The following is a 27,959-nucleotide window of genomic DNA, read 5'->3' as shown; positions in this document are numbered from 1 at the left end:
TGGGCAGGCTGTCGCAAATTCGTTATTTTTTTATTCATTTTTTATTTTTATATTATTACCAAAAAAAAATAAAAAATAAAAAATCTTAACAAAAGTGCACTTTGATCACTAGTGGCCAAAAGGGCAGGTGCTCAAGCACCCTCCGCCCCCCCTCTGCACGTGCCTGAACAACAATATATAAAAAAATTGTTTTAAGGTAAACTATAGGCTAAATGTTAAAGCAGCTTGCCATATACACGGAGTCTCTGGAGTTGTTGGTGTAGTGTGGTATCAGCGGGCTTTAAGATTGTAATGTCTCTATAGAAACCACTGGAAGAACACAAGAGTTCCCATGATCATCGCGTTCAGTGCGTTGCGTTCCTTCTGCACGCGCGCTCCTTTTTTTTTTCTTCAGCCTGCACTTTATATCATTTTGATATGAACATCCCGGTGGAAAGTTTTGTATTCGCAAAATCCACTTTGTACTTATGTTTGACTCATGTTGATATGTTCATCAAACGTGTATCTCTGTCGTTTGCACCATGAGGATCACATGCGCTGCTCTGCTCTGGAGATATAACCGCACTGCGCTCTGACTCTTCTCCATCGCTAACTTTCATCTTTCGTGGCCATGAGTGCGGAGAAGCCAAACTTTCTGTCTCAACCTGAAGTGAAAAACATCTTTTTCTATCGGAATGGGGATCCGTATTACGAGCCCAGGCGTTTAGTGATTAACTCGAAGCGAGTTTCGACTTTTGACACGCTGCTGCGGGAGGTGACTGGAGGCGTCCGAGCTCCGTTCGGTGCGGTCAGGAACATCTACACACCCAAAGCCGGACACCGAGTAGACTCACTCGAGCACCTGAGGAGCGGAGAACAGTATGTGGCTGCTGGACGAGAGAAGTTCAAGAAGATAGAGTAAGACACATCTATCTATCTATCTTAAAAATAAAGGTGCTTCACGATGCCATAGAAGAACCTTTTTTGTCTAAATGGTTCCATAAAGAACCTTTAACATCTGAAGAACATTTCTGTTTCACAAAAGGTTCTTTAGATTATAAAAAGGTAAGAAAGAGATGGTTCTTTAAAGAACCTTTGACTAAATGGTTCTTTGTAGAACCAAGAATGGTTCTTCTATGGCATCGCTGTGAAGAACCTTTATTTTTGTACGGACGAGAGTGTACACATCTTTATTCTCCATAGTTTAAAATAGTAGCAAAGCCATGAGAACTGTAAAATAACAAAAATGGACGTTTTGGAATCATGTAGTGATCAAAACATGTGGCATTAAGGCAAACTCTTCAGAGTCAGCTCTGACTTTAATCAGACAACTTCAGTTTCATGCTTATTTAGTTTGGAAAAAAAGGTCAGAAGAAAAAAGATATAAACAAATACTTTATCTTTTATGATGTTTCACAGCTGTTTTCCCCATATTTTAAATAATATAAATGTCTCAGTTTTAAAACACAACACATTGCAGTGCATAATTTAAAATATGGGGGAAACAGCTGTGAAATATCAATATAGACATTTCTATCAAATTAACAAGGTACATTTTACAGACTTAGAGTGCATGGATGGTGGACACATGATGATGCTTTTTCTTTATTATTTGATTCAACTTAAATCAAATGAAAATGTTAGTTTTGTAAAGAAATCCAAGTCTACTACTAATTTTATAAACATAAGGTAGTTACTCAAGACTCAAACATTGACATATGCTGAAAATGACCTCACCCTTAGGCCATCCAAGATGTAGATGAGTTTGTTTCTTCATCAGATTTGGAAAAATGTGTCATTCCATCACTGTCTCACCAATGGATCTTCTGAAGGGAATGGGTGCCGTCAGAATGAGAGTCCAAACAGCTGATAAAAACATCACAATAATCCACAAGCAATCCACAGGTCTGAATCAGGGGAGAAATCTGCACAGGTCAAGCACTATTCACAAGCTAAAATAGTCCAAAATAGCTCTAAACAAATATGTGGCTGGATTTTGACGTGAGAGACAACTAGGAAAGCGTTATTATAGATTATAGACTCATATTTTAGCAAGAGTGATTTGTTTTAGTCTTTGGCTTCCCAAGATGTGAACTGGTGAACTAGAGTGGTGTAGATTACTTGTGGATTTTTGTGATATTTTATCAGCTATCTGGACTCTCATTGTGACGGCACCCATTCACTGCAGAGGATCCATTGGTGAGACAGTGATGGAATGACACATTTCTCCAAACTGATGGAGTAACAAACTCATCTACACTTTTAGATGAGAATAAAAAGATTTTAAAGATTTTTTTAACTATTTGTTTAAGTATCAACTTTTAGAGTAAATACAAATTGTAACAAATGTTAATGAAACGTTTGACTAGTAGTGTTACTGTAGGTCACTTCAGAAAGATCTTCACAAAATGAAAGGAAATGCAGTAATTCAGCTTGCTTTCTAGTTATTCACAGATAACAACCAGGAAGAAAAAAGCACTTCAGCCCAATGGATTGGTAAGGACATATATTTACACTTTATGTCTAAAATCTTTGTGTATGTGCATACAGTGTAACTCATGTAAGCCCAACTCCTATGTAAAACACAGTTAATCACATTCATTAGGAACAGCACAAACACTGAGTGTAGTCAATCACTGCACTAGTTTGGAGGTTAATGCAGTCAGTCGGGTATATATATGTTCATCCACACGTCTCTCAGGACTCTGAACCAGAACACCGAAGGCTGACAGCCACCGCAGGAGATTTAGACATTGGCAAACAAAGCCAGTGATTGAAGAGCATGTTTTTCAACACACAAGTTTAAAGGAATCCTGGAGCACTATAGTGTGCTAGTTCAGAGTGTCGCACCTGCTTTAACGTTCAAGAAAAACTACCTGAGCGAGGTGTCATGTTTAGACACACCGTCTGCGTTGTCGTCTGGAAATAATCACTTTGTTGTCGGCTCATTTGGTAATGAATTATTAACCTGTGAATTAATATCCCCCTACTTGGATGCATATTTAAGTCAATGGCTCTGACCCAGAGCGCAAACAAAGCCTCCGGAGACGATCTGAATGACACTTCATATACTCCCGCAGAACTCAAGACTAGTTAAAGCAGAGCGGAATGAATAGAAAGAAAGAAAACCAGCACAGGGACTTTTTTACGACAGTCTTAAAATTTTATGAACTCTCTTAGGCAAAGAAAGTGAGTATCGTCACACCTGCTCAGATCCCACTTTATTATCACGCTGAACTAAAGGGCTGTTGCCATGGTAATTGATGAAACAATGTCCTAATCATCATTAGGCAAGATTGAACAAGCCCTTTTATTTATGACGAGGGCCACACTTTATTCCTACTGGCTCCTGATTGTCTCAATTAGAGCGACTGCTTTAGTTTGGCAGTGTCCCAAAGACACGCTGTCCCTTCGCTCTTTACACAGGCATCCCGCGGGGTTACCAGGGGATACGGCAGGGGCCCGAGAGACACCGAAACACTAGATGAGAGCAGATGTGTGTCTGTGTTTGGGCTGAACTGAGCAGTGCCCTCGCTTAAACACACTGGTTAAACGAACCCACGTCTGACCCTGACAGCGACAGTGCAGATCTCATGTTGCACGCCTTGAGTGTTTTCTGATGACTGGAATACAGTTTCAAATAGTGTAGTTAAAAAAAAGAGCTTTTTAAAAGCTGATCAATTAATATAATTGTGTTTTGCTAAAACACTCAATAATCACTTTTGGTAACATTGATACCTGAGATTTGGGTTGTAGACTTCAATGTTAATTTCAAACCACCATATGAAACTTGTTAGTAAATACAAGTAAAATACACTTTAGCATACTTTAAAAAAACAAGTACTTATTAATTAAATTAATGTAATGTTTCATGATGTTTTTGCCAGCTGCTTCCTAGCCTGGCTGTCAATCCCAAGTAGATTCTGCAGCCAACCTCCACTGGCAGATTCCAAGGCTTCCATCCCTCTGTTGGCACTAGAGAAACAACTCCTGATATTTCTTAAGCTTACAATCATGTGGTTATTCTATCCTCTCTTCCCAGGTTACTGTCAACTCAACAAGTACAGTACCACCTGTTTGGTACCCTTTCACCAGAGCACAATATCAGGTCTGGATTATTTCCTCTGGGAATCTGAGCTCCTTCCCAAGGTCTTCTCGCATCTCTCAGTCGTTTACTGTGGCCAATACACCTTTACTTCTCATTTCTGTTGCTGTGATTTCCCCAGACCTGAGGAACTGAAACAACCCCCTTACAAAGTTGCCTTGGCTTCTTTCATGGCTTCTCCACCCCTGCAGCGAGCTGAGTTAAAGTTGAATCATGTCACCAACAAAATTTCCCATCCGCCAAACTTGACCTGCACAAGGAGAAGACATGCTCAAGGTTAGCTGGCCTTCCACAGAGTGTGCAATTGAGGCTCTGTACCAACCCCCATGTATGGAGGTTTGATGGAGTAAGTAGAACATGGTATACAGAGCACACAAGTTCTGGGGGCAACAATAGCCTAATGGTTAGAGAGTCAGACAAAGGTTGTGGGTTCGAGTCTCAGGTCTGGCAGGGGTTGTCGGTGGGGGGAGTAAATAACCAGCATTCCTGAGCAAGGCACAGAACCTTCAACTGCTCTCCACTGGCTGTCCACTAATTCCATAAATTCTGAGTATGGGTCATCATACTTGGCCACACATCACGTCCTTTCCTTTCCCTAACAAAAACTTAATCCAGTAGTCTTCAATGTTCTAGATGTTCTGGCAGGTCAGAGCACACTCTTCCAGCTGTTTATTTATTGCTGTAGACTTAACATTCTTCTTCTGCCTTATGAACCTCCCTTTGCACCATGCCATGCCGTTCCCTTGATTTCGCCTGCTTCCAGCTTAACTTGGTCGAGTATCGTAGCCCTTGCCTTCTCTAGGTCACTGATCTGACGATGTCAGCGTAGTGCAGGCACTCCTCTGCCTCCCTCAGTTCTCTAATGGCTAACCACTTGTGACCCATTCTTACCTCAGTGTGCACATAATATACTCTTGGGTCATTATTGTCTCAGCGTCATCACCTGCCATGTTTTCGTTACCTTATACTTCTCCACCTCTGATATTACTGGCAGCTGCAGCTTGCTGCCTGTCCTGTTCAAGCCTATGGAGCAGAAGCTCTTTTGAACGTCTGACCATCTCCTCCATCGCCTCATCCTTTCCAGTCTCTCCACAATAGGGGTGGGTACCTCATAAATGCAGTGGCCAGAGCAATCTGGGCAGGTGTGTTGGTATCCCAAATCCTTATACTTGCTGGGCAAACTGCTTCTCTCCAGGAATGTCATATAAGTTTCAGTTTCTTCAACTATTTCCATCACACTCTGCCAGTCATTGAGGTCTGGCCTGTACCACTTTCCCAACTCTACACTGGTATTTCTTGGACTGTTGTTATAGTGAACCAATCCTGGACATGCCCATTCCTCAACACCAAACTTCTTGACTTTCCAGGTTTTAACTCCATCCTTGTTCAATTGGTGAGCTCAACCAAATCCTCCAGCATCCATCTTGCTTCAGGTATTGATCTTGTCATAATTGTGCCACCTCTTGGGTGCCATTTGCCAGTACTGTCCCCGGATGTAACCTCTTCATTGTCTTGATGAGGAGGTTCATTGCTGCTAAGAACAGAATGACTGAGATTGTGCGTCCAGCGGCAATACCCACCTTTATGCTCTGCCAATCAGTGGTAAATTTCCCACAGGTAAAATGCATGTTAATCTTACTGAAGTAGCATTGCAGGAGCTACTGGAAGACATCTGGGGCATGATAGAATGTTGGCTAGGTCAAGCTACAAAATCTCTGATATCTGGAACTCTGTGGATACTTGTGGCTTCTACTTAGGCATGAAACATCCCTCTGAACCCAAACAATCATCTGCAAGGAAGTTCTTCCTCCATGCCACTTTCAATAAACTCCAGAGTTGCTTCCTTAGCCTTTCACACTTTTTGTACACCTTGTATTTCCTTAAATTTTAGTAATAGCTATCTTCTTATCAATAAAAGCCTTCCTTAGTCTCTGCAAATCTCCTCTTATATTCACTAACTCCTTAAGGCATCTTTTTTCCTTTGGCTTGATGTTTGATTTAGCTCTCCGCTCCATTTTCCCGAAGTGATCAGCCCCTATTCTTCAGATAATCCATGTCATGGCATTAAGCTCCTTACCCACATCTTCTGTAGTCACTGCCCACAGCACCTGGTCCACAACTTGCTCAAACTTTTCCCACTCCTTTGCTGCTGGTTTGGGCCAGATCACTGGCTCTTTTCAGGCATCTCCTACATTGATATTCTGTACTGCTTGTGCAGCCAGAGTGTTTTTGCTCCCTCTCTGGTGTCTTATCCCCTCAGATACTTTGACAATGCCGTTGCCAGTGTCCTCTCCTCATGCAGGTCAAGTTTGGCAGATGGGAGATTTCAGCAAAATTTGACAAAATTTTAACTCAGTTGGCTGCAGGGATGGAGTAGGAAAAATAAACCAAGAGATTTTCATAAGAGGCCTTGTTATTTCAGTTCCTTAAGTCTAGGGAAAGCACACAGAAAATTGCAAATGACTGGAAGATGCAAGCAAAAATTTAGGAGAGGAAATAAGTTTACCAGAGGAAATAACCCAGAAAAGTCTCAGACCCGATATTGTGCTCTGATCTAAGGGTACCAAATAGGTGGTACTTATTGAGTTGACAGTGCCCTGGGAAAAGAGGATAGAAGAAGCACATGAGCATAATTCTTATAAATATCAGGAGTTGATTCTCGAGTCCTAACATGAAAGATGGAAGCCCTGGAATCTGCCAGTGGAGGTTGGCTGCAGAGCAGTTGCTTTGGAGGACCCTTGGACTACTTGGGATTGACAATCCCCACCCCTCCCCAAACCCCGATAGCAATGTCACCAGCTCACAGGTTGCAATAAACCATATCGTATTTTGGTTAAAGTGTTAAGGTCATTGCACACTGAGTCTGAAATTGTCAAGCACAGAAATCTTGCACACTGATTCCGATGTGAAAAATTGCTAAACAATACAAAATGGAATCTTCAAGCAGGGATGATGATTTTGTTGTCCACTCTCTTCTCAATAAGATGAAAAGAAATGACATATTGGGTCAATCCAATTATAAGATATAGAGAGGAATGAGATGCACACCTCTTTATTAATGAGCTGCGGGATTAACCCTGGTGAAGCAAAGTTTATTTCAGGATGTCAGTAAATCTTTGTGCTGCGAGATGAAGTGGATGAACTTGTCAGACGCAATTTTGGATTTGGCGTTCAGTTGTACGGTGGCTCTGAAAAACGGAAAAAGGCAGTGTGCAAACATGATTGACGACGTGAGGTCGCATTTGTTTGCGTGCGAATAATTCGGACGAACATTTCAGACTCAGTGTGCAATGACATATACTGACAATAATTATTGGTAAACAGAAATATACTTTAATGTGACATTCATATCATATATTTTAGTGTATGTGTAATTACACATTTATAATGATACAGTTGAAATTTAGTGAATTTAAAACATGTTAACCTTAAATGTAATGTCAAATAACACACTGCAGTTATGATCAAATATAATCAATTACTTTATCTGTGCTTTAATAATTTAAATAAGTGTACTTATTTAAAACAAAGTATTGTTTAAAAAAATGCTTTAAAATGTACTTTAAAGTAAATTTTTAGTTTAGACTTTAATACAAAGTATCATTTATTAAAAAGTGTGTTAAGAAAACCAGTTATGAACGTGTATTATGTATATTAAATTAAAAAAGGCAGATTCAGACTATCATGAGTATATTAAAATTGTTTTAAAATGGTCTTTAATTGAACTGGATCTCTGTCAGCTGTAGTTTTTGCTAGAGTTTACTGCTCTGCATATCCTCACTCCTTATTTTTCCTGTGTATAGCTGAAACCTGTTCCTCAGAGTCGTGTGATCGTGTCTGCCAGATTTCTCAAGCCCATAAAAGAACCATGTGCAATATTGTAAGTACTGTTTATTTCTTTTTTTCCTAATCCTGACCTTTAGACAAACTTCATTCAATAATTGTTTGGTCAGCATCACTGCAAACCTTGAAACTAGCCTAGTGATTAGTCTTGTGGTAAGTTCTTTTTCCCCTCAGATTTAATCAAATATCTTGGTGGGATACTAAAAAGCTTAAGATTTTAGTTCACTCAAAAAAGAGAATTCTTTTTTTTTCTATGGATTTTTAGGAATGCTGTTGCTTTGCACACAGTGATCACTCACAGGTTTCAATAGAGAGTGAGATAAAAAATCATAAATCAAAACACTAAGGCAAACTGGAAAATTTGAGTAAAATACTAGAAACTTATAAATGCCACATTAAAGAGTGTCAACACCACGTTTATTGTATGTATGTTGTGATAAAACGATATAGACTTTGAACGCACAGATTAAAAAATAAAAGTCAACATATATGCAACAACTGCTTAAAGCACTTACTAAAAGATCTTGGTTTGTCCAAATTGAGATCGATATTATTAATCTAGCACTAGTTTACACAAATCTAAATGTTTACTTGTAGTTTATCCACTTTGTGTGCTTAAAATAGACACTGACACAGTCAAATCATTTGGATATTTGGGTGTAAATATTGATGGAATTTTCATTTTGACTTGAACTATTCTTTTAAGTAGATAATGAACCAGCACTGCTTCTGTATTTATGCACAGATGAACCACATTCATTCATTCATTTTGTTTCTTCAAATAATCCAAGCTAATAATAAGGAATGTTTCTCACAACTTAATAAGGTTAACATTGTGACAAGGTTCTTTCTAAGTCATGAACAAACAATCTTTCAGTAACATCAACTCTGCAAAAATGCTTATCTTAGATTTTTTGTCTTGTTTCCAGCCAAAATGTCAAAAAATTCTTAAATCAAGAAGGATTTTCTAGACGAGGAAAAATAATTGTCTTGTTTTCAGAAAAAGAAAAAAAAAGTCAAAATTAAGTGCGTTTTTTGTTTAGAACAAGCTAAATGAGGTAAGAAAAATATATTATTTCAAACAGAAAACAAGATTATTTTTCTTACCCCATTGACCATTATCTGGTCTGATAATGTTTTCAAATTATTAACACAAAATCATTATCCATGTTACAGTTGGATAATCATCTAACATTTTTGAAAGGCCACTACTTGTTTCAGAATGTTCAGAGAACATTCAAAAGTAACATTATTTAATGTTTGCAAAATAATACAATGGAATGTTTCTTTAATGTTCGTACAACCAAGAAAATAAACATTCAATAAACTAAGAACATCTTTTTGTTAGCTGGGTTTCTGCAGTGCTGTACAAGTTCAAATGAAGTGTGTGTGTGTTTGTTTGTGTGTGTGTCAGTGTTGTGGCAAATGGAGATGTCTTGAATCCAGCGGTGAGGTTACTGATTCCCAGTCGTGTGATTGGCCAGTTTGAGCGAATTCTGGAGATGATCACGGAGAAAATGGGCCTGCGAATTGTGGGGGGTGTGCGAAGGTACGCAAGCACAAGAAATGAAGTTATTTGCTTCATGACAATTACATTGAAGTGAAATTTATGTTAATGCCCAAAGCGTTTTTCTAAATTCTGAAAAAATGCTGGTTTTTTTATGTAATGCTGGTAGTCGCTCATTAAAATCAGGCTTACCATTTGCAACCAATTTGTGCAACTGTAACTACTGTTTTTAGAGAGGCTGCCTAGAGTACAGTCATTTTACAAAAATGACATATTTTGATTGACTTTCATTATTGTGGTTCTCCAGGACACACTGTAAAAGACCATAATGCTCATGAAAACTCATTTAGATGATAAGTGCCCTTTTCTCATTAGGGAAAAGGAAGCATTTCTGTATTACCAGAGCTGCAGTTGCCTAATTAATCCTTTAACATCTTCTCTTACAGCCTGTACACATTTGAAGGGACTCTCGTTATGGACGGAAAGGAGTTAGAAAACGGCCAGTTTTACGTCGCCGTTGGCAGAGACAAGTTTAAAAAGCTTCCATACAGTGACCTGCTGTTTAATAAGCCCATAGGCATGAAGAGAGTGAACGGGTAAGAGAAAGACAGAGTTTTTACTAAAGATGAAGGATGTTTTCAAACAGAATGTGACTGAATGTGATTTTAGGTCTAAAGCAGCTTCATTACCGCCAATATACAAATACAGACGACAGAATGGAGAAGTGAGTACAAAAGCATAATAACAAGAGATGTTTGCATTGAGTTGTCAAGTGTTTAATGATTGAATATTGGTGTTGTGAGGTGGGGAACCATCATCTGAGTAAGTCTGAGTGTGAGGAGAAGAGCAGTCCTCCGGCGCAGACCTCCACAGAGCAGCTGTCCTCTATAGTCAGAGAGATCTCACAGGCCAAACTCATGAACATACGCAAGAAGAGGAGCGAACTCACGGCTTCACAGGAGACTCACGACAACGGTAAGACATTAGCACAACATCTGAAACCAAGACATTCATAGAGTATATACAATACTGTTCAAAAGTTTGAGGTCAGTCAGATTTTTTAAATGTTTTTCAAAGTCTTTTCTGCACACCAAGGCTGCTTTTATTTGATCAAAAACAGTACAAAAGTAAAATATTATTGCAATTTAAAATAGCTGTTTTCTATGTGAATATAGTGTAAAACATAACTGATTGCCTGTGATTAAACTGGATTTTCATTACTCTAGTCTTCAGTGTCACATGATCCTTCAGAAATCATTCTAATTATTGAAAACAGTTGTGCTGCTCAATATTTTTTGTGGAAAATTTATTTTCATTTTATTTTCAGGTTTCTATTTGAAATAGAAATAGAAATCTTTTGGAGCATTATAAATGTCTTTGTTGTCACATGTGATCCAATAAAAGCATCCTACACTTAAAAATAAAGGTGCTTTAAAAGGTTCTTCACAGCGAGAAGAAGAACCATTTTTGGTTCCACAAAAAAACATTCAGTCAAAGGTTCTTTAAAAAAAACATCTCTTTCTTACCTTTTCATAATCTGAAGAACCGTCTTTTGCTACAAAGAACCTTTTGTGAAACAGATCAGTTAAAGGTTCTTTATGGAACCATTTACAGTAGACAAATAGGTTCTTCTATGGCATCGTGAAGCACCTTTATTTTTAAGCGTGTTTTGAATAAAAGTATTAATTTCTTTGATGTTAACATAACATTTTACGATAAAGTCTATTTTGTAAACAACATAAAAAATTACAGTATATTTTACAGAATTTACTAAACTTTGTTAATAAATGATGTTAGTTAACGGTGCATTAATTGATAATAACAGATACATATTTTGAAAAAATGTGTTCGTGTTGAGATTAACACTAAAATGAATAAGTTCTGTAGAAGTGTTTTTCATTATTAGTTCATTTTAACAAATGCAAACAAATTAAACTTTATCATAAAGTGTAAACAAATAAACCTCTCTGACCTCAAAAGAAGAAATGTGCACAAAATTGTACCTTTAGCTTGTCACCGTCTCACACCAGTGTGATGAATTGAATCAAAATAAATAGGTTCAGCAATGCACCACTGTAAAAGATCATAAAGCGGCTTCATCTGTGAGCATTTTTGTTATCTTTGGCAACTTCGGTGATGAGTTTGTGTCTGTATCCAGATTCTCTGCAGCCACTATTGTCTGATAGCGATGATGTAATCCTCTGGTCTTTATATAACACTCTTCTCTGTGTGACCATGAGATGGCACTGCTGCTCTGTGTGAGTGCTGCTCACTCGCTTGCTGTGGCATGAGAGGGATTACATCATGCTCCTCACCATCACCATCATCATCATCATCATCATCATCATCATGTTTCCTCAGATTGCAGCCGGAGGTGTGCGATCAGCGCCACGCTCCACTGCACGTGTCTCTTTCCACAACATCTCACCAAGTGATGACATTTCAGTGCAAAGAGAGCCTTGCAGAGATCGCCCCCAAACGCTATTAGTCACGCTCCAGATTCTGAAAGAAATTTGATTCATACTTAAATTGATGTGGTGAAAAATAAAGATCAGGAATAAGATGTTTGGCAGCGAGGGGGTGTCGCATAATGAGGAGCGTTTGATCTGGAGCAGGAGTGTCAGTAAGAGCCGTCCGTGTGTGTGTGTGTGTGTGTGTGTGTGTGTGTGTGTGTGTGTGTGTGTGTTTGTGCAGAAGCGTCTCTCACTCATTAGCACTCGAGGTCCTGTCGGTACCCAGGTGGCCCGATACGAGCCTATTAAATCTCCATGGTGATGGAGTCAACAAAAGCACTTCTCTTCTTCAAACATCCATTTCTTGGGCCGAAGAGAACGTGTTTCTGTGTAAAACCATTCTTACGTAATCTGCTGTAATATCATATCATATATATAGTGTTGGGGAGAGTTACTTCTAAAAGTAATGTGTTACAAAATTGTGTTACTCCATGAAAAAGTAACTAATCACGTTACTTTGTTACTTTTCATAGAAAGTAATGCACTGTTACTTTTGTGTTACTTTTTGTCACCTGAGCTGGGCTTGTTTGTTTGTTATTTAATAACAAAAACACAGACTTCACAGCGTTCTGTAGAACTTCCGCATAATGGTAAACCAGCTTGTAAACTTCTGCAGAAGCTCATTTTATATGTGCTATATCCTCTACTGCCTTGTTCTTATCAGAAACTGAGAAAAATAAAAATTGCAACGTCGTAAATAATGATAGCACCATGAACATTCGGTTTCATATTATTTAACATCACATCATTTAAATCCCAAGAGAGAACCTGCATAGTTGTACATTTAAATGCTGACAGCTTGACAATATCATAATGTGTTTAGGCTAACGTTAGCTAGCTATCCATACTTTTCTTCAAGGACATCTTAATCGTATTCTTGATAATCAGTAACTTGCCTTCATAGTCATGAACACATTTTTAAAATCTTAAATATTTTAAAGCCTTTATTATTTTTCAACTCTACAGCTGTGCAATAAAATTCACTTCAAAGATTCACTTTTCATTCGTAAAGACGGCATGGGAAACATGTCTTTTAACAGAAAACGTCTTTTTTAAGATGAAAATGACATGAAATGACCCATATAACCAGAAGATGGCAGCAGAGGATCAATCATTGGCTGCAGCTGCTATTTCAACTCCCTGGTTTGCAAGACGTCTTGCTTTTCGATTTATTATAAAATTACTAGTATAATAAATTGTAGTACTTTTACCACACTGAAGTTTATAGTACAGCAAGTGCAGAAAGTCATTAAAATAAATAAATAAATTAGCTCAGACACATACAGTCTATAAGGGTGAATATTGAAATACTTATATATAGTCCAACAAATAAAGTTAAATATTAATGGTATAAGAATTAAATAATGCACTCAATATGAATCGATATGATTTACTCACATACAGCGGGGAAAATAAATATTTGACACATCAGCATTTTTCTCAGTAAGGATATTTCTAAGTGGGCTATTGACAAAATTTCCACCAGATGTAGCCATCAAGCCAAATATTGAATTCATACAAAGAAATCAAAACATTTAAGTATACAAGTTGAGTCATAATAAATCAAGTGGAATAACACAGGGAATAAGTATTGAACACATGAAGATAACAAGGTGCAAAATGATATAGAGAGCCAGGAGATCACCTGAAATCTGTCAGTATTGAGAGAGAAACTCTGCCCCCTATCAGTACTAATTGATATCAGCTGCTTTAGTCCTAATTGATGGCCTATAAAGGCTTCTCATTACCCAGAAGGCACACAGGAAAGACTTCATGATGGGTAAAAGAAAAAAAACCTCTCTCAAGATCTTCATAATCTTATCGTTGAAAAGCATTTTGATGGGAATGGTTATAGGTGCATGTCCAGAATGCTGAATGTTCCTGTGAGCACTGTGGGGGCCATTATCCGGAAATGGAAAGAGCATCAGTTCACCATAAACCGGCCACGATCAGGTGCTCCACGTTAGATCCCTGTCCGAGGAGTCCAAAGAATAATCAGGAGAGTTCTCCAAGAGCCAAGAACCACTCGGGCAGAAGACCTTGCATCAGCAGGTACTGTTGTTTCAAAGAAAACTATAAGCAATGCACTGAACCGCTGTGGCATCCATGCACGCTCACCACGCAAGACTCCATTGCTGAACAAAAAGCATGTTGAGGCTCGGTTAACATTTGTGGATTATTGGTAGACAATAGTATGATCAGATGAAAGCAAAATTGAACTTTTTGGCAGTCATTCTACACACCATGTTTGGAGAAGAAATGGCACTGCCCACCGCCCCAAGAACACCATACCAACAGTTAAGTTTGGGGGTGGAAGCATCATGGTTTGGGGCTGCTTTTCAGCAAGGGGTACTGGCAGACTTCATATTATTGAAGGTAGGATGATTGGAGACATGTACCGGGACATTCTGGATAAAAATCTGCTGCCATCTACCAGAAAGCTGAAAATGAAAAGAGGATGGACATTTAAGCAAGACAATGATCCCAAACACAAGGCCAAGGAAACAATGAAGTGGTTTCAAAGAAAGAAAATCAAGTTGCTTGAATGGCCCAGTCAATCACCTGACCTAAAATCTATGGAGAGAACTGAAGATCAAAGTTCATAAAAGAGGCCCAAGGAACCTTCAAGATTTAAAGAGCGTTTGTGTGGAAGAATGGGCCAGAATCACTCCTGAGCAATGCAGACGACTGGTCTCTCCATACAAGAGGCGTCTAGAAGCTGTAATCACCAACAAAGGCTTTTCTACAAAGTATTAAATAAAGTGTGTTCAATACTTCTTCCCTGTGTCATTTCACTTTATTTATTATGACTCAACTTGTATACTTAAATGTTTTGATTTCTTTGTATGAATTCAATATTTGGCTTGATGGCTACATCTGGTGGAAATTTTGTGTCAATAGTCCACTCAGAAATACACTTACTGATAAAAGTGCTGATGTGTCAAATACTTATTTTCCCCACTGTATTTTTTTTAAACTCGTTTGTCATTCTTGAAACGGTATACATGGATGTTTGTTCCTCTTAGACAAACAAAACTTTTCTTCGATTGTGAATGAAGATTATGAAGAGAAAATGAGCAAAATACACTCCTATTACGGCACACTACGTTTGACCAGAAATTACTAAGCTGGCTTGTCTAAAACAAGGAAGTGCCCTCTCAGTGAAATGTACTAACCTCGGGTTGAAGGAAATGTTTCTGCACTTATTGGAAACAAAGTAACTACTTTGTTTAGAAAAGTAACTCAGATAGTTCATTATAAAGTAAAAAGTAATGTGTTACTTTACTAGTTCCTTGAAAAAGTAATCTGATTATGTAACTCCCAACATGAAGCCTTTTTAGTGGACTAGGTTGCATAATTCGCAAATTTCCTTTTTTTTTTTTTTAGAAAAAGAATGGTTTTACACAGATATTCGTTCTTTATATTTTTATTTTATTAATTGAAGACTGTAATGGCTCTGATTTCCAGGAACATATTCACCAAGGTCACTTCAGTATGACACAATCAAACCAGTTACCAAATGGTAATAGTGAGTCAGTTTATCCATATCAAATTGTAAATTAATAAAGTTTCCAATGTCGCAAGGTAAATGTCTGCATGCAGCATATAGGGTTACAGAAGCAGGGAGTTTAGTTGCCTGTTTTGTGTTCAGTGATGTAAACCTCAGCATTTTACCGCTGGCTTCCTCTGATTGTGTTCAGGTGTGTAGAGCGGCGTTCTTCTCATTGCAGCTGCTAATAATTGAGTTTCAGAATTCAGGATTTGTAATAGGCTGTTATTTGACATTAGACAGTAAACATACAGTACAGTACAGTACAGAGCTAAGCTGAAATGTAATACTGGGTCTATATTAAGGTAAACATGTTGACCAGCAAAAATCCATTGGTGTCAGAATTGCATGGGTTTAAACATAATGTCAGTATTGTAACAAATCTGTGTACACTTGAAACAGAAGATGTTTTCAAATAAAAGTCAAGCGATTGGAAACATCAAAAGCTGACTTTGTTACAATGGGCAGAATCATTTAAATCATTTAAAATGGACTCTATTTAAAGTTGTATTTAGTCATTTTTTGTGTATTTTGCACTTGTCAATAGCAGTGTTGTGTTTATATTAAGCATGGCACTAGAAACACCAAGGTCATGGGTTCAATTTGAAGAGAAAGCATGAATTGCATCTGATGCAATGCAAGTCGCTTTGGATAAAAGGCTTTGTGAAGGTTTTCATCAATGATGATATAATGAATTTAGAACTTTTAAATGAAGAAAAATTACAGAGTGAACCTTAATTAGTTGAAAATTATAATCAGTGAAATGATTTTTACACATCTATTTAAAATGTCAATGTGTAAAGACTGTTTTGAGTAAAGCTCAGTCTTAAAGCGGCGCTCTCGACGCTTGCAAAACATTTAGTCGCTCTTGCGGTGATGAATATCCCTCTTTGATAAATAAACCGTCCATTAGAAGGCAGGAAACCACGCACTGGAATATAACGCTATGTGCATACATTTGAATATCAATGATTTGCAGAGGATCTGACACCATTAATGAGGGAGTCTAACAGATGGCACAAGTGTTAAGTGAATGTAGGGCAAATTCTCCAATCACGTGGCATAATGAAGTCAGAGAGGCTGGTGGAGGAGACTGAGGACGTGTGGATGTGTTTGAGAGAGGGAAGGAGGAATCAGGGGGAAATTGCCGCGGCTCCGTCCCACTCCAGTAATGACAGGGAGGATCAGAGGAGTGTGGAGACGTACGAGAGCCGCTGATGGTTTTCACACTTCAGTATCTCAGGGCTCCTGGTGACAATCCATCCACGATACTGTAATAATGCTGAAATAGGCCATTAAGGTGCCTCTCTCTGTGCCTCACTTCACTGGTCAGGCCGTACGTGAGTGTGTGTGTGTGTGTGTGTGTGTGTGTGTGTGTGTGTGTGTGTGTCTGTCTGAGTTCTTTCAGCTCCTCCGAACAGACTGAGATGTGACAAGTGCTAAAGTCTTGCTCGCTTCTAATTAGATCATGGCCTGCAGTGATGGCAGTAATGCAATATCTGAACCAGAGGCGAGAGACAAGAGAATAAAAGAGGATTTGGAAGAGGGAGCTCGATCCTTCTTTAAATGTAGAAATGCCATTTTCTTGTCACGCCGTCTTTTCCTCATTCTGTGTGTGATTTTGTTTTCTGTGACCTATACCAGTGTGATCTCATTAGTTTTTGAAGACAGACATACTGAAACATAAACTGTACTTTTTGATGCTAGTAATTTCATTCTCAAGCATAAAGGCTTTTACAGTATGAATGTGCAGCTGCTGAGATGTACAATTAATGCTTTTTTTAATGGTAAAATATTTTAGTTCTTCCTCAATATTTAGAGCCATCGATAAGTCAGTCATTGAAACTATTTGAGCATGACTATCGAATCCTAGTGTGTTTGGCAAAACCTATTTACATTACACACTTTGATGCTTTTTTGTCATAAAAATAAATGTAGGTCAATTTATCAGTCCTATTTAAATTTTAAGCAAAATAATTTAAACCACTTGTATCATTCATGAATATTGGTGAATTGGTCGAGTCAATTATTCAATGACTACAGGCACTTATTTTGTTCCTTTATGGATCAGTGTTTATGTGTAAAACCACATACTGTCTGAGTACATATTTGAAATATGAAAGTAATTTCTTTGCAACCTTTGATAAATGAATGTGTAATTCACGATATAGTTATTGAAATGTGACCTACGTCTGTGGCTGCATCAGTTACATCACTTCACTGCCATTCGTATCTTCTCTCTCATGGCCTCATGGGATAGTAGTGTTAATTGGATACACACTTCAGAATCTCACTGGAAGTAGTAGGGCTTCCAGGTACTTTTCACCTACTGTTTTACACTGAAAAACAATTGGTGTAAGATTGACTTTTAAGCAATTCCCCGTTTTTTTTTAATTGCTAGCAAATTTCACAAATAATTCTAAATCAACTACTGAATTAAACAAAATTCTGAAATAGAAAGACTAAAATTACATGTGCTTATAAAATTTTTTTTTTTTTTTTTTTTTTTTTTTTTCCAGTGTATGAATACTGTTAATACACTGAAACATATTGAAATACTGAAATAATACACTATTAAAGTGCGGAAGGGAGGGATTATTTCAATCACATTTAACTACAGTGTTACACTAGTTTTCACTGTTCTAGACTGTTTGTCCTGCTTCTGGAAATATTGTCCAATCATCTTCAAGTCAGATTCTTTGTAATACTGCCCCTTTTTGGGTGATATCACTTTGGCCCAGAATCGCCCAGAGTATCATAGACTTTCGTGTTGTCACGAATCGGGTTTGTGTCTATCGCTCCGTTACAAATGCAAAGATTTTTTTTTAAAGTGCAAGCACTGCAAAACAATCTCTTTGAGTTCCAGGAGGGCTTGCATGGTAGGTATAGTGCGTCATAATCATAATCTGTCACCACCTACTGGTGTAACAATGTAACTGCAGAAAAAGTCACTTAAACCACTCTTCTAACACACAGGCTGACAGTCTGTTTAGAATTATTAGTACTCTTGAAAAAAGCTCTAGAAAAGAATCAGAATGCAGGACAACTGTTTTGTCTTTAAGGACACGTCAGGCTTGTCAGTATATCCACCTGAGTCTCTAACAACTACACCTTACTGTACAGCAGCAGGTGACAGACTCGCTCCTTACCGTCTGACTGACACACACACACACACACACACACACACACACACACACACGGGACCCAGCTGTATCTGTCTTTAAATGGTGTATGAAATATTCATGTTTACAATTAAGCCTAGGGTTGAGTTAGCATTTGGTTTAGGATTAGACCCCTGGATATGTGCTTCTTCAGAGGAACTTTTTTTAGAACTGTCTGTTGAAATTCTTCTGAAAGAGGCCGCAGTACTTGATTGGCTGAGGAGGAGGCCCGTGTAACAGTTGCTGGGCGGAGCCTGGACGGTTGCCTCCATGGGTTTGCTGTCCGCTGGTAACAGCGATCTTATAGGAGTCTCCTGTCTGCCTCCGACAAATCAACAGTAATGCCAGAAAACACTCTAGCGAATGAAAGTCAGCACTGATTAACCCGTCCCCGCTTTCTGTACACACTCTGACAAGGAGGAGGTGGTAATCAGTGCCATTTTATACAGTCCTCCCACCAGAAGCATGGTGGTTTATTTTTGTCAGAACTGGCAAATTGCTTTCCAACAAAAGGCACTGTGCGCCTTAAAATATTCCCAATTAAGCCCCATTGCGGAGCGATTCGTACTGATTATACAGTGTGAAGGCCATTAAAGACTGAAAATCCCAGCAGTGACTTCCATTGTGAGTCACACACGCTTCACGTTGCTATTATAGGTGAAGAAATTGCTTCTTGAGAGCTGTGCTGTCAGTCAGATGGGCTGTGGGCTATGTTAAGACTATCACCACTGATGTATAAGGTCAGGAATCTGTTCGAAAGATTGTGTATTTGTTCTCTTTGTTGGAATCAGAATATCCTACGATATCTGGACTCTTTTTCATTGAGACTAAACCACAACCACGCACATTTTCTTCAGAATAATGCAATTACTTACTTGTGTACAGTGCATGCTTGCACAGAAGCCAGAGCTCATCCATGTGTTTCTTTGCCCTTGTGTTTTATAGAAGTCTAACAAAGCACCTCATTTTGAAAAGCTTTCATTCAAGGTATGCATTCTTAATCTGCAATAAGCCAGAAAGAGACCGAAGGTCACATGCTTTATTAAAAATGATAAGTGGAAGTATATTGTTCGGCGGATATAAGGAAATATAATTGTGCCGTCACACTGTCAGGTTTTGCCGTGAAATGAAAAGGCTCTTTAGCTGGTAAATTTCCTGTCTGTGAGGTCATGAAGGCATTCGTTTGGTTGAACTCTGGTCTTCATGTGTTTAGGTGACAGCGTTACAGTCGTGTGTTTATGACGCCGCGTCAGCCTGTGATTAAAAGCGCTCGTTAATCTGACTATCAGCGTGTTAAAAGCTGCTTTTATAAGTAAACAACAGGATTTAATATTCCCCCCGGATCTGTTAGGAAAAGGCGACGCTGCCAAATCAAATGAGCCAATCAGTGCGTCTCCCTAATGCTTCCCAGCAGCCTTCACTTATGAGGGACAAACAAATGCTGGAGGTGTGGAGACAGGTCTATCTGAGCGTCTGTGGCTGTCATTCCTCATGAACTGTGGTACAAACCTCACATGCTTATCCTGCTCGCCACACGTCCTGAAAAACACCTTTTATGATGCTTTGAAGGAGGCTTATTGGATTAAGAGAAAGAAATCATATTCTGTTCTTTTAGTCTGCATCAGAAACATTTCTGCATGTTTGTAAAGTTGCTTTTGAGAGACTAGTGCCATCGAGGAGCTGTATTTTTAACACTGTAAAATGCGGCAAAAGAAGCATGATGGAACAAATAATCCCTAATATTAATTACATATAATACTAGTAGTACTAATAATAATGGTCTTGCTATCGTCAGCCATCAGCCACAGATACCTCTGACTATTGTTGATACACGATGGGGTACAACGGGGCTAAAGGCACTCCCTAAGAAAAAAACAATAGCTTTTCACTATGCCCAAAGTATATGATTGCAGACAAAATATATACGTTTGTATTGAACATTTATGGAGCAACAGATTTTGTGTAAAAATAAGTCATTTATTTAGTTTAAAAATCTTATAAATGCATAAAGCTTTTATCCCACACGCAGGGTACAAATACTTTAGCTAAAATAAATGTTTTATTTTTTAATAACGTCTGAGTTAATACTTGTTTGAAACAATCACTTTAGCAAAGTTTATTTTGATAAATAAAATAATAAATGTTTGTTTAATAAATATACTGTCATTAAAATATGGCAAAATAAAACATATATTTTAAAATACAAAAACACAATCATTTTAAGATGTAACGATTCTGAAAGCATTGAAGGAGATCCCATAAAAAAATTAATATAGGTTTACAGTAGTAACAACTAATTATATTTTATTATATGACATCTTTAAGATGGACACCCAACATAATATATGATATTTGCCATCTGAATCTAACAATGTCATGTCAACAAATAGAAAAGTCAGTCTTCTATTAATGATCATGTTCATTATTGTGCCTTTTAGCCCCAACAGCAGAGGTGCCTTTTAGCCCAAATACCATACTTTTACATATCCTTTCGTTATTTAAAAACTGTTGCTTTAATTATCTTAAACAAAACTAAAAATCATCAAGAATACCTTTGACTCAAGATATATTCAAGAATGCTACTTAAATCTACATTTTTAAAAACATCAGCCGAAATTGCACGTGTATCTTGAAAAGCGGATGTTTTGGAAAGTGCTATAAGGCATGTTTTTCTGCCATCTAGCGGTTTAGAGGAAAATAATATCAAAGGCGCCGCCGTACCCTACTATGGTCTATTAGCTCAACCCTAACATATATACCTCATCTGTAAATGATTAATATATAAATGGTTAAAATATAAGTGCAGTGCAACCTCAGAGTGTGAAAGTGGAAATATGTGATTAATCTGTGTCTGTCATGCATATTTCATACGCTCTCTGTGTTGATGAGGTTATGAATGTGATTGGTTGCCTCTGGAGCAGCACATGTTTTCGTCCTCGTTTGCATAAGAGCAAAATCATTTAACGCTCGTGATGCCAGGTGCGTGCGTACCAATCTGCACATTTTATTACCATATTCTCATGTTTGGCTCGATCTCGTCTGCCGTAATTGATTTGCATCAGATTGATTATGTGTCACGTGATGCAAGAATAGAAGTGTTGCTGGTCACACACAGCAATGTGAATCCGAATCCACGACGGCTCTCAGGTTCTCAGGTTCTCATGTCGTTTGCCTGGTAACATTATGGAGATGAGAGAAGGCTATTTCAAGCCTTGGGGTGTCTTTATGAAAATAATCCATAAATAGCCCATCTAGTAGCATGTAAACAGCAGGACTTGTTCTTCTTTGGCCCGCGGGAGTTGGAGAGATTGGCCGAGCGCCTAGCAACCGGTGACTGCACACGAGTGTGAGCTCTTGACTCACCGCTGGAGCTCTGAACACCTGACACACATCTGACTTCAGAGCGCAGCACAGCTCTGTTTACTCCTCAGCGCTCCTGTCTTTGTCAAAGTGCTTCTGAATATATCAGTGCAGTAGATGATGTTCCTCAATCTTTCTGCTTAGAGTTTGGTGTAATAAACTTCTGTGGTTTATTCAGCCTGAACCGCTTAACATGGAGACTTATTCGTTTTTGTAAGCCTTATACTTTTTAATAAAAATAATTAAGAGACCATAGTTTTTCATACACTGGTCAATTTTGAGAATTTGGTGTATTTTGCTCTTATAAAATGTCTAGTGGAAAGAAAACATCTAAAATACACACTTAAGTCTTTAATTTACTCCTCTCCAGACAAAATAATAACTGAATTTGCAAAAATGAACCCATTCAAAAATTGATATACAACCTTAAAGCTCTGTGTTGTTTCCTGAATGATCCACCACTGTTTTTCTGCTTTGTGATAGTTGTTTATGAGTCCCTCTGCTTTTGAACACTGTTGGGGAAGGTTACTTTTAAAAGTAATGCATTACAATATTGAGTTACTCCGTAAAAAAGTAGCTAATTGCGTTACTTCGTTACTTTTTATGGAAAGTAATGTGTTATGTTACTTTTACGTTACTTTTTAAATCTGGGCAGGGCTTGCTTGTTTGTTTTTAATATAAAAATTCTATTTTTGTCAGCAAAAGCCTCAGGCTTAGAGAAAAGTAAATTGACGTCTGTACAGTAGACTGCAGAAGAACAAATGTCAACTCTTCAGTAATAAAAAATGAAAACAAATGTTAGATGATTTTGAGTAATTTCTGCTTATTAGTATGGATGAATTGGATCATCGAAGGTCGGCAGCAAAGACATCGGTTAATAAAATGGGATTAAATACATAAAGGATATTTGTATTATTTAACATATTTAATTATTGGAGGTTTGCGTTGAATTTCAGTGTTTTTATTCATTTTTAAGAATACTGTATGTGTTTTTTAGTGAGTGAGATGAATTAACGCATGTTCACATTTATTCTAGAACTAAAGTAACATCTTACTCGCAATTTCTGTCAACATGAGGACAGGAGAGCTTTTAATCAATAAAAGAGGGGAAATAGTAACTGGCGTTACTTAATTGAAAAAGTAACTCTTTTCTTGTCAATTAAAAAGTAATTTGTTACTTTACTAGTTACTTGAAAAAAGTAATATTATTACGTAACTTGTGTTACTTAATAAATCATCCAGGTCCTGCAAATTCGGTGGTTTCCCAGCATCTTCTGTATATTTGAACCCTTTCCAACAATGACTGTATGATTTTGAGATCCATCTTTTCGCACTGAGGACATCCGAGGGACTCATACATAACTATTGCAGTCCCTTAGTTGCCCTATATATATATATATATATATATATATATATATATATATATATATATATATATATATATATATATTAGTGGATGTTTAATTAGATCATGTATAATTTGCATATTTAAACATAACATTTAAGAAAAAACCTGATGCAAAAAAATGTTTGCCATTCTTAATGTATCAATCAGCTAAAGAAGTACAGTATAGTGATATTGATTTGTTTTTCTTTAACCCTATTTGCCTTGGATGTTTGATCATTTCTTGATGCCATTTGCATACTGAACTGCATTTACTATTTTTTAATAATTGTAGATTTTTATTTGATTATTTACCAGTTCCTAGCTGCCTTTCCTTTGCACAGTGACACAGTTGGCAGAAAACAAGAGTGAAGAGAAGCAGCGTTTAATTAGCGGAGAAATAAAGGCTCCTAAAGTAACTAAGAGCGGTTGTGTTGGAAATGGAGTGGAGCGTTATGCCGTCATCCTCCCGTCAGGCCGCTTTAATGAAGGCAGGTTTTAAAATGCTGTATTTAATTTGATTTAGCATTTTTATGAGACGAGCCCTTCTCTCAATCACATTTAACTGTTTATTGTTACATTAGCGCTCCTGCTTACAGTCGGGCTTTTGGACTACAGTTAATAAATGTGAACGATTTCCATAAAATATTCAAAGAAGCCCATTATTGCTACGCCGGCTCATCTCCGCTGCTAAACTTCAATCAGTTTTGCATTTGAAACGCATTAAATGCCTGGGTAAAATGCTATCATCTGCGCAGCAATATTTTTATAGCCGCTATTGGGGAAAGCGTGAACTTATATGAGGTGCATTAATTCTGCTGTTTAATTATTTAGAGTGTATTGATTTCACACACAATCTTTGGATTTATTACTCATTAAGTATTTAAAACACTCGTGTAATTTTCTTGTTTACTAGCGAGTACAATGGTATGACTGTAAATCTTGCAAAAATAATTACACAGAAGCGTCGAAAGCTAATGGTCATTTTAACAGCGAGTCTGTAATTAATTCATGAGAGGTTTTAATAAGAGCGTGACGTACGTACATGCTTGTTTAAGCTCTGAGACTACCAAAATAGTCTACACTAGGTCTGGAACGCTGATCATATTGTTGCTGATTTTTTAAGAAATGTAGATTATATTTTTGATATTATTAGGCTGTATATGAATTTCATGATTTATTTTTTTGTATTTTGCCGTCTACAGTTGAAACCCAAAGTGTGAAGCAATGAAAGGCATTTTGTGTTTGTAACTGAGGTTTTCATTGAATCAGGATTTAGTCGCTTGATCAGATGGTCAGTATGTAAATGTGAATGTCTCATCTTTGCTGTGGTGTGTGTTCGTGCAGATGATGGAGAGGACAGAAGAGCAGAAGATGACAAGTGTTCACCGGTCCAGCAGGTGAGGAGCTCTAACCTCATCATGATCTCTAATACTCTTACTAGACAGTCAGGAACCCAGTCTACACAAATGTGATTCAGTATATAAGAGCGCTACTCAGAAATCACCCAGCTGTGGTAAAGTAATGTGAATATGCGCCCAAAGCAATGTTTCATACAAATGTACAGAAGTAGTTAAACATTTGGATGCAGCTACACTGAAATGACCAAAACATTGAAAATACTACATGTGTTCACACACAATGGCAGCCAAAGATTGGAATAATTAAGACTTTTTTCATTATTCCAGGCTTCAGTGTCATATGCTCCTTCAGAAATCATTCTAATATGCTGATTTGCGGCTCAAGAAAAAAATTCTGATTATTATCAACAGTTGAGCTGCCCAATATTTTTGTGAAAACTGATGCATTTTATTTTTGAGGATTACACGAGTAGCAGTGCATTATGGCTGTATATCGGCACGGCTGTGATTCGGTCGTAAGTAATCACAGCGTGTCAATACACAGCCATATCATGTGTGTGATATTGCGTTATTACAACAGTTCGACAGCATGAGTGTGTAAGTGCATAAGGAACAACAACAGAGTGTTTTTAAAAAACCTACTTCCTTCTGATACAGCATTCATTATTCAGCTCAATCTTATATTCACAATAAAACATTAGTTTGAATGTCCACTAAGGAAAACGATATCTTTGTCGTACTATCCTTTCATCTGTTATGGGTGATTTTCGATGATAGCGCTGCTCAGTGCATTTGTTAGCTGTGTCTTACAAGCTGTTGTTGAAAGTAAAACATAACTTCCTTGTTTACAACCCTGTTCCAGCCTCTTTCAATATAGAAGTGTGTACTGCTGACTCACTCATAAAGACAGTCTCTTTTTGCCATCTAATGGCAGAATAATGTAACTAAAATCACCATCACAAACACACACCGTTTCCCAATACGAGATACTATTATTAAATACTACTATTCTTTAATTATATTAAATATGTTTTATTAATAAATAATACAACAGCCATTATTAAAGTTGCTAGGCAAATCAGTCAAAAGTACAAAGACAGTTCTCTGCTATACAGCATTGAAGTTACTTAAAATATAACATGATAAGGTTTTGCACTCAGCCAAAATTATTTTCTTTGGAACAAATAATAGATTAATGAGACCAATGACTGCACGTTAGATTTCATGTTTATTGACTATCAGAGTCAGTGGTAAATTCCAGAAGATCTGGCTGAGGTGAGGCTGCTCTCGGCGGGTTCATGAGTGCTGACCCCCTGGAGCTCACATTCCTGAAAATGTCGAAGAAAATTTTCAAAAATCTTTTTTTAACAAACCACATAATTGAAGTCTATACAAGATATGGGTGGATTTGGGTGTCCACCATGACACTGCGAGAAATGAAACGGTTCCGATCTCACTAGAATATCACTCTTATATGTTAGATTTGAGTACCAAAAAGAACTGTTGTGTACATATGAATGGTAGTGTGTCACAGTTTCCACAAAAATATTGTGCAGCACAACTGTTTTCAACACTGATAATAATCAGAAATGTTTGTTGAGCAGCAAATCAGCATATTAGGATGATTTCTGAAGGATCATGTGACACTGAAGACTGTAGTCATGATTCTGGAAGTTCAGTGTTCATCACAGAAATAAATTACATTTTAACAGAGATTTAGATGGACAACAGCTATTTATTTTAAATTGCAATTATATATATATGGGTCAAATATGTTAAGTTAAATTTTCAAAAGCGATTTTATGTCCATAGAAAGCACATTATGTAAATTGTCTACTTTTTAGGTTTCAAAAACGTTTTTGGAGAGTAAAATGTAAAAATTTGCTTGAAATAATGTTACATTGTCATTCAGTGTAACACAATATTTATGTTAAATTTCAAACAACATGCTTATTCTGACTTGTACATATTAAAATATATAAAAGAATAAGGGAGCATATTAAATTTTGTGTTTTAAATGAGTAAAAAATTCTTACTGAGAAATGGGCAAAACCTAGAATATTGGCAAATTTTAAGAATGTAGAATTACAACTAATTAATATTTGGGGTGAAAGTAATTTATCTTTTAATATGTCATAAATTAATTTTGTTGTAAATATGGCTGACAAGATTGACATTTTAGTGGGTGTCTTCTGGAAATTAAACAGACAACAATTTAAAACAGTATTACACTTATTGTTTTTATGCTTAGACCATTTTTCGTCTTTGACCCATATATGTGCATATATACATACTCATTTGTGATGTTTTATTAAGGAGGCAGAGGAGGTCGGTCCTGATGTAGAAGAATCAACCACAACAGAAAGTGAAGCAGTTCCAAACTCAGAAGAATCACCATGTGATGAAGAAGAAGAGAAGAAACCAGAAGCTGAGACAGAGGAAGAGAAGAAAGAAGAGGATGAAGAGATAAAGGAAGAGGAACCGACATCAGAACCAAATGATGAGGCAAATGATGACGGTGGAGAGAAGAAGGATGAAGAAGCTGAAGGAGGAGATGAAGAGGAGAAACCAGAGGAAGGAGGAGATGAAGAGGAGAAACCAGAGGAAGGAGCTGAAGAGGAAACCCAGGAGAACACAGAGAATGAAGGAAAGCCGACGGAGGACAATCCAGAACCCAGTGAGGATGTGTCCGCAAATACTGAATGAGAGAAAATGCAGTTCAATAAGAAATGATCGATTGTCTGCCATCATGTTGCTCAAACCAGTCTGATTTTCTGTCTCCTGCAGAGTGCAAAAGGAGAATGTTATTGTAAAAAAAATATTCTGCCTGTTATTTTCTATATAACAAACATAGGCAACAATGGAAAAGAGAGACCAGCACATTCTTCAAAATATCTTCTTTTTGTGAGAAGACAGAAAGTCATATAGGCTTGAATGATCATTTCTGGAGGATGAGTAATTACTAATTTATTCATATTAATAATTTATTGTACTGCGTTTCTAATACTGTGAACATATTTATTAACACAGCTAATTTAACCAGTTAGGATTTGAGCAAATATCTATTTCCTCATAGTAACATAATTATGGTAACAAAATGAGTTTCAGTGCTGATGTCTGCCGAGCTGATAGATGACTGCTAAAAATATTTAAGAAAGCTAAATATATAGATTTCTATTTCATCTTCCTCTGTTGT

The 27,959-nt window shown here is 37.3% G+C and overlaps 1 protein-coding gene across 1 annotated transcript; it reads left to right on the top strand.

Moving 5' to 3' along the window:
- Nucleotides 1-462: 462 nt before the first annotated feature.
- Nucleotides 463-27,959, top strand: LOC141343390 (doublecortin domain-containing protein 2-like). The gene is made up of 9 exons (XM_073847992.1): nt 463-897; nt 2,424-2,475; nt 7,888-7,964; nt 9,342-9,476; nt 9,881-10,030; nt 10,104-10,158; nt 10,238-10,409; nt 24,750-24,802; nt 27,080-27,959. Exons 1-9 carry the CDS (start codon nt 611-613, stop codon nt 27,467-27,469), a joined length of 1,371 nt encoding a protein of 456 aa, XP_073704093.1. The 5' UTR covers nt 463-610; the 3' UTR covers nt 27,470-27,959.

The sequence above is a fragment of the Garra rufa genome, chromosome 9, assembly GCF_049309525.1.
Source record: "Garra rufa chromosome 9, GarRuf1.0, whole genome shotgun sequence".
Classification (NCBI taxonomy): domain Eukaryota; kingdom Metazoa; phylum Chordata; class Actinopteri; order Cypriniformes; family Cyprinidae; genus Garra; species Garra rufa.
The sequence above is the reverse complement of the archived record's forward strand: the minus strand, read 5'-3'. Positions and strand labels throughout refer to the sequence as shown.

What these genes read in the sequence shown, in the direction of transcription:
- LOC141343390 (XM_073847992.1), top strand. Translation starts at nt 611, where the DNA reads ATGAGTGCGGAGAAGCCAAACTTTCTGTCTCAACCTGAAGTGAAAAAC. An exon ending in ACAGACGACAGAATGGAGAA is followed by an intron (nt 10,159 to 10,237) that starts GTGAGTACAAAA and finishes TGGTGTTGTGAG; the next exon opens with GTGGGGAACCATCATCTGAG. An exon ending in AGTGTTCACCGGTCCAGCAG is followed by an intron (nt 24,803 to 27,079) that starts GTGAGGAGCTCT and finishes TGTTTTATTAAG; the next exon opens with GAGGCAGAGGAGGTCGGTCC.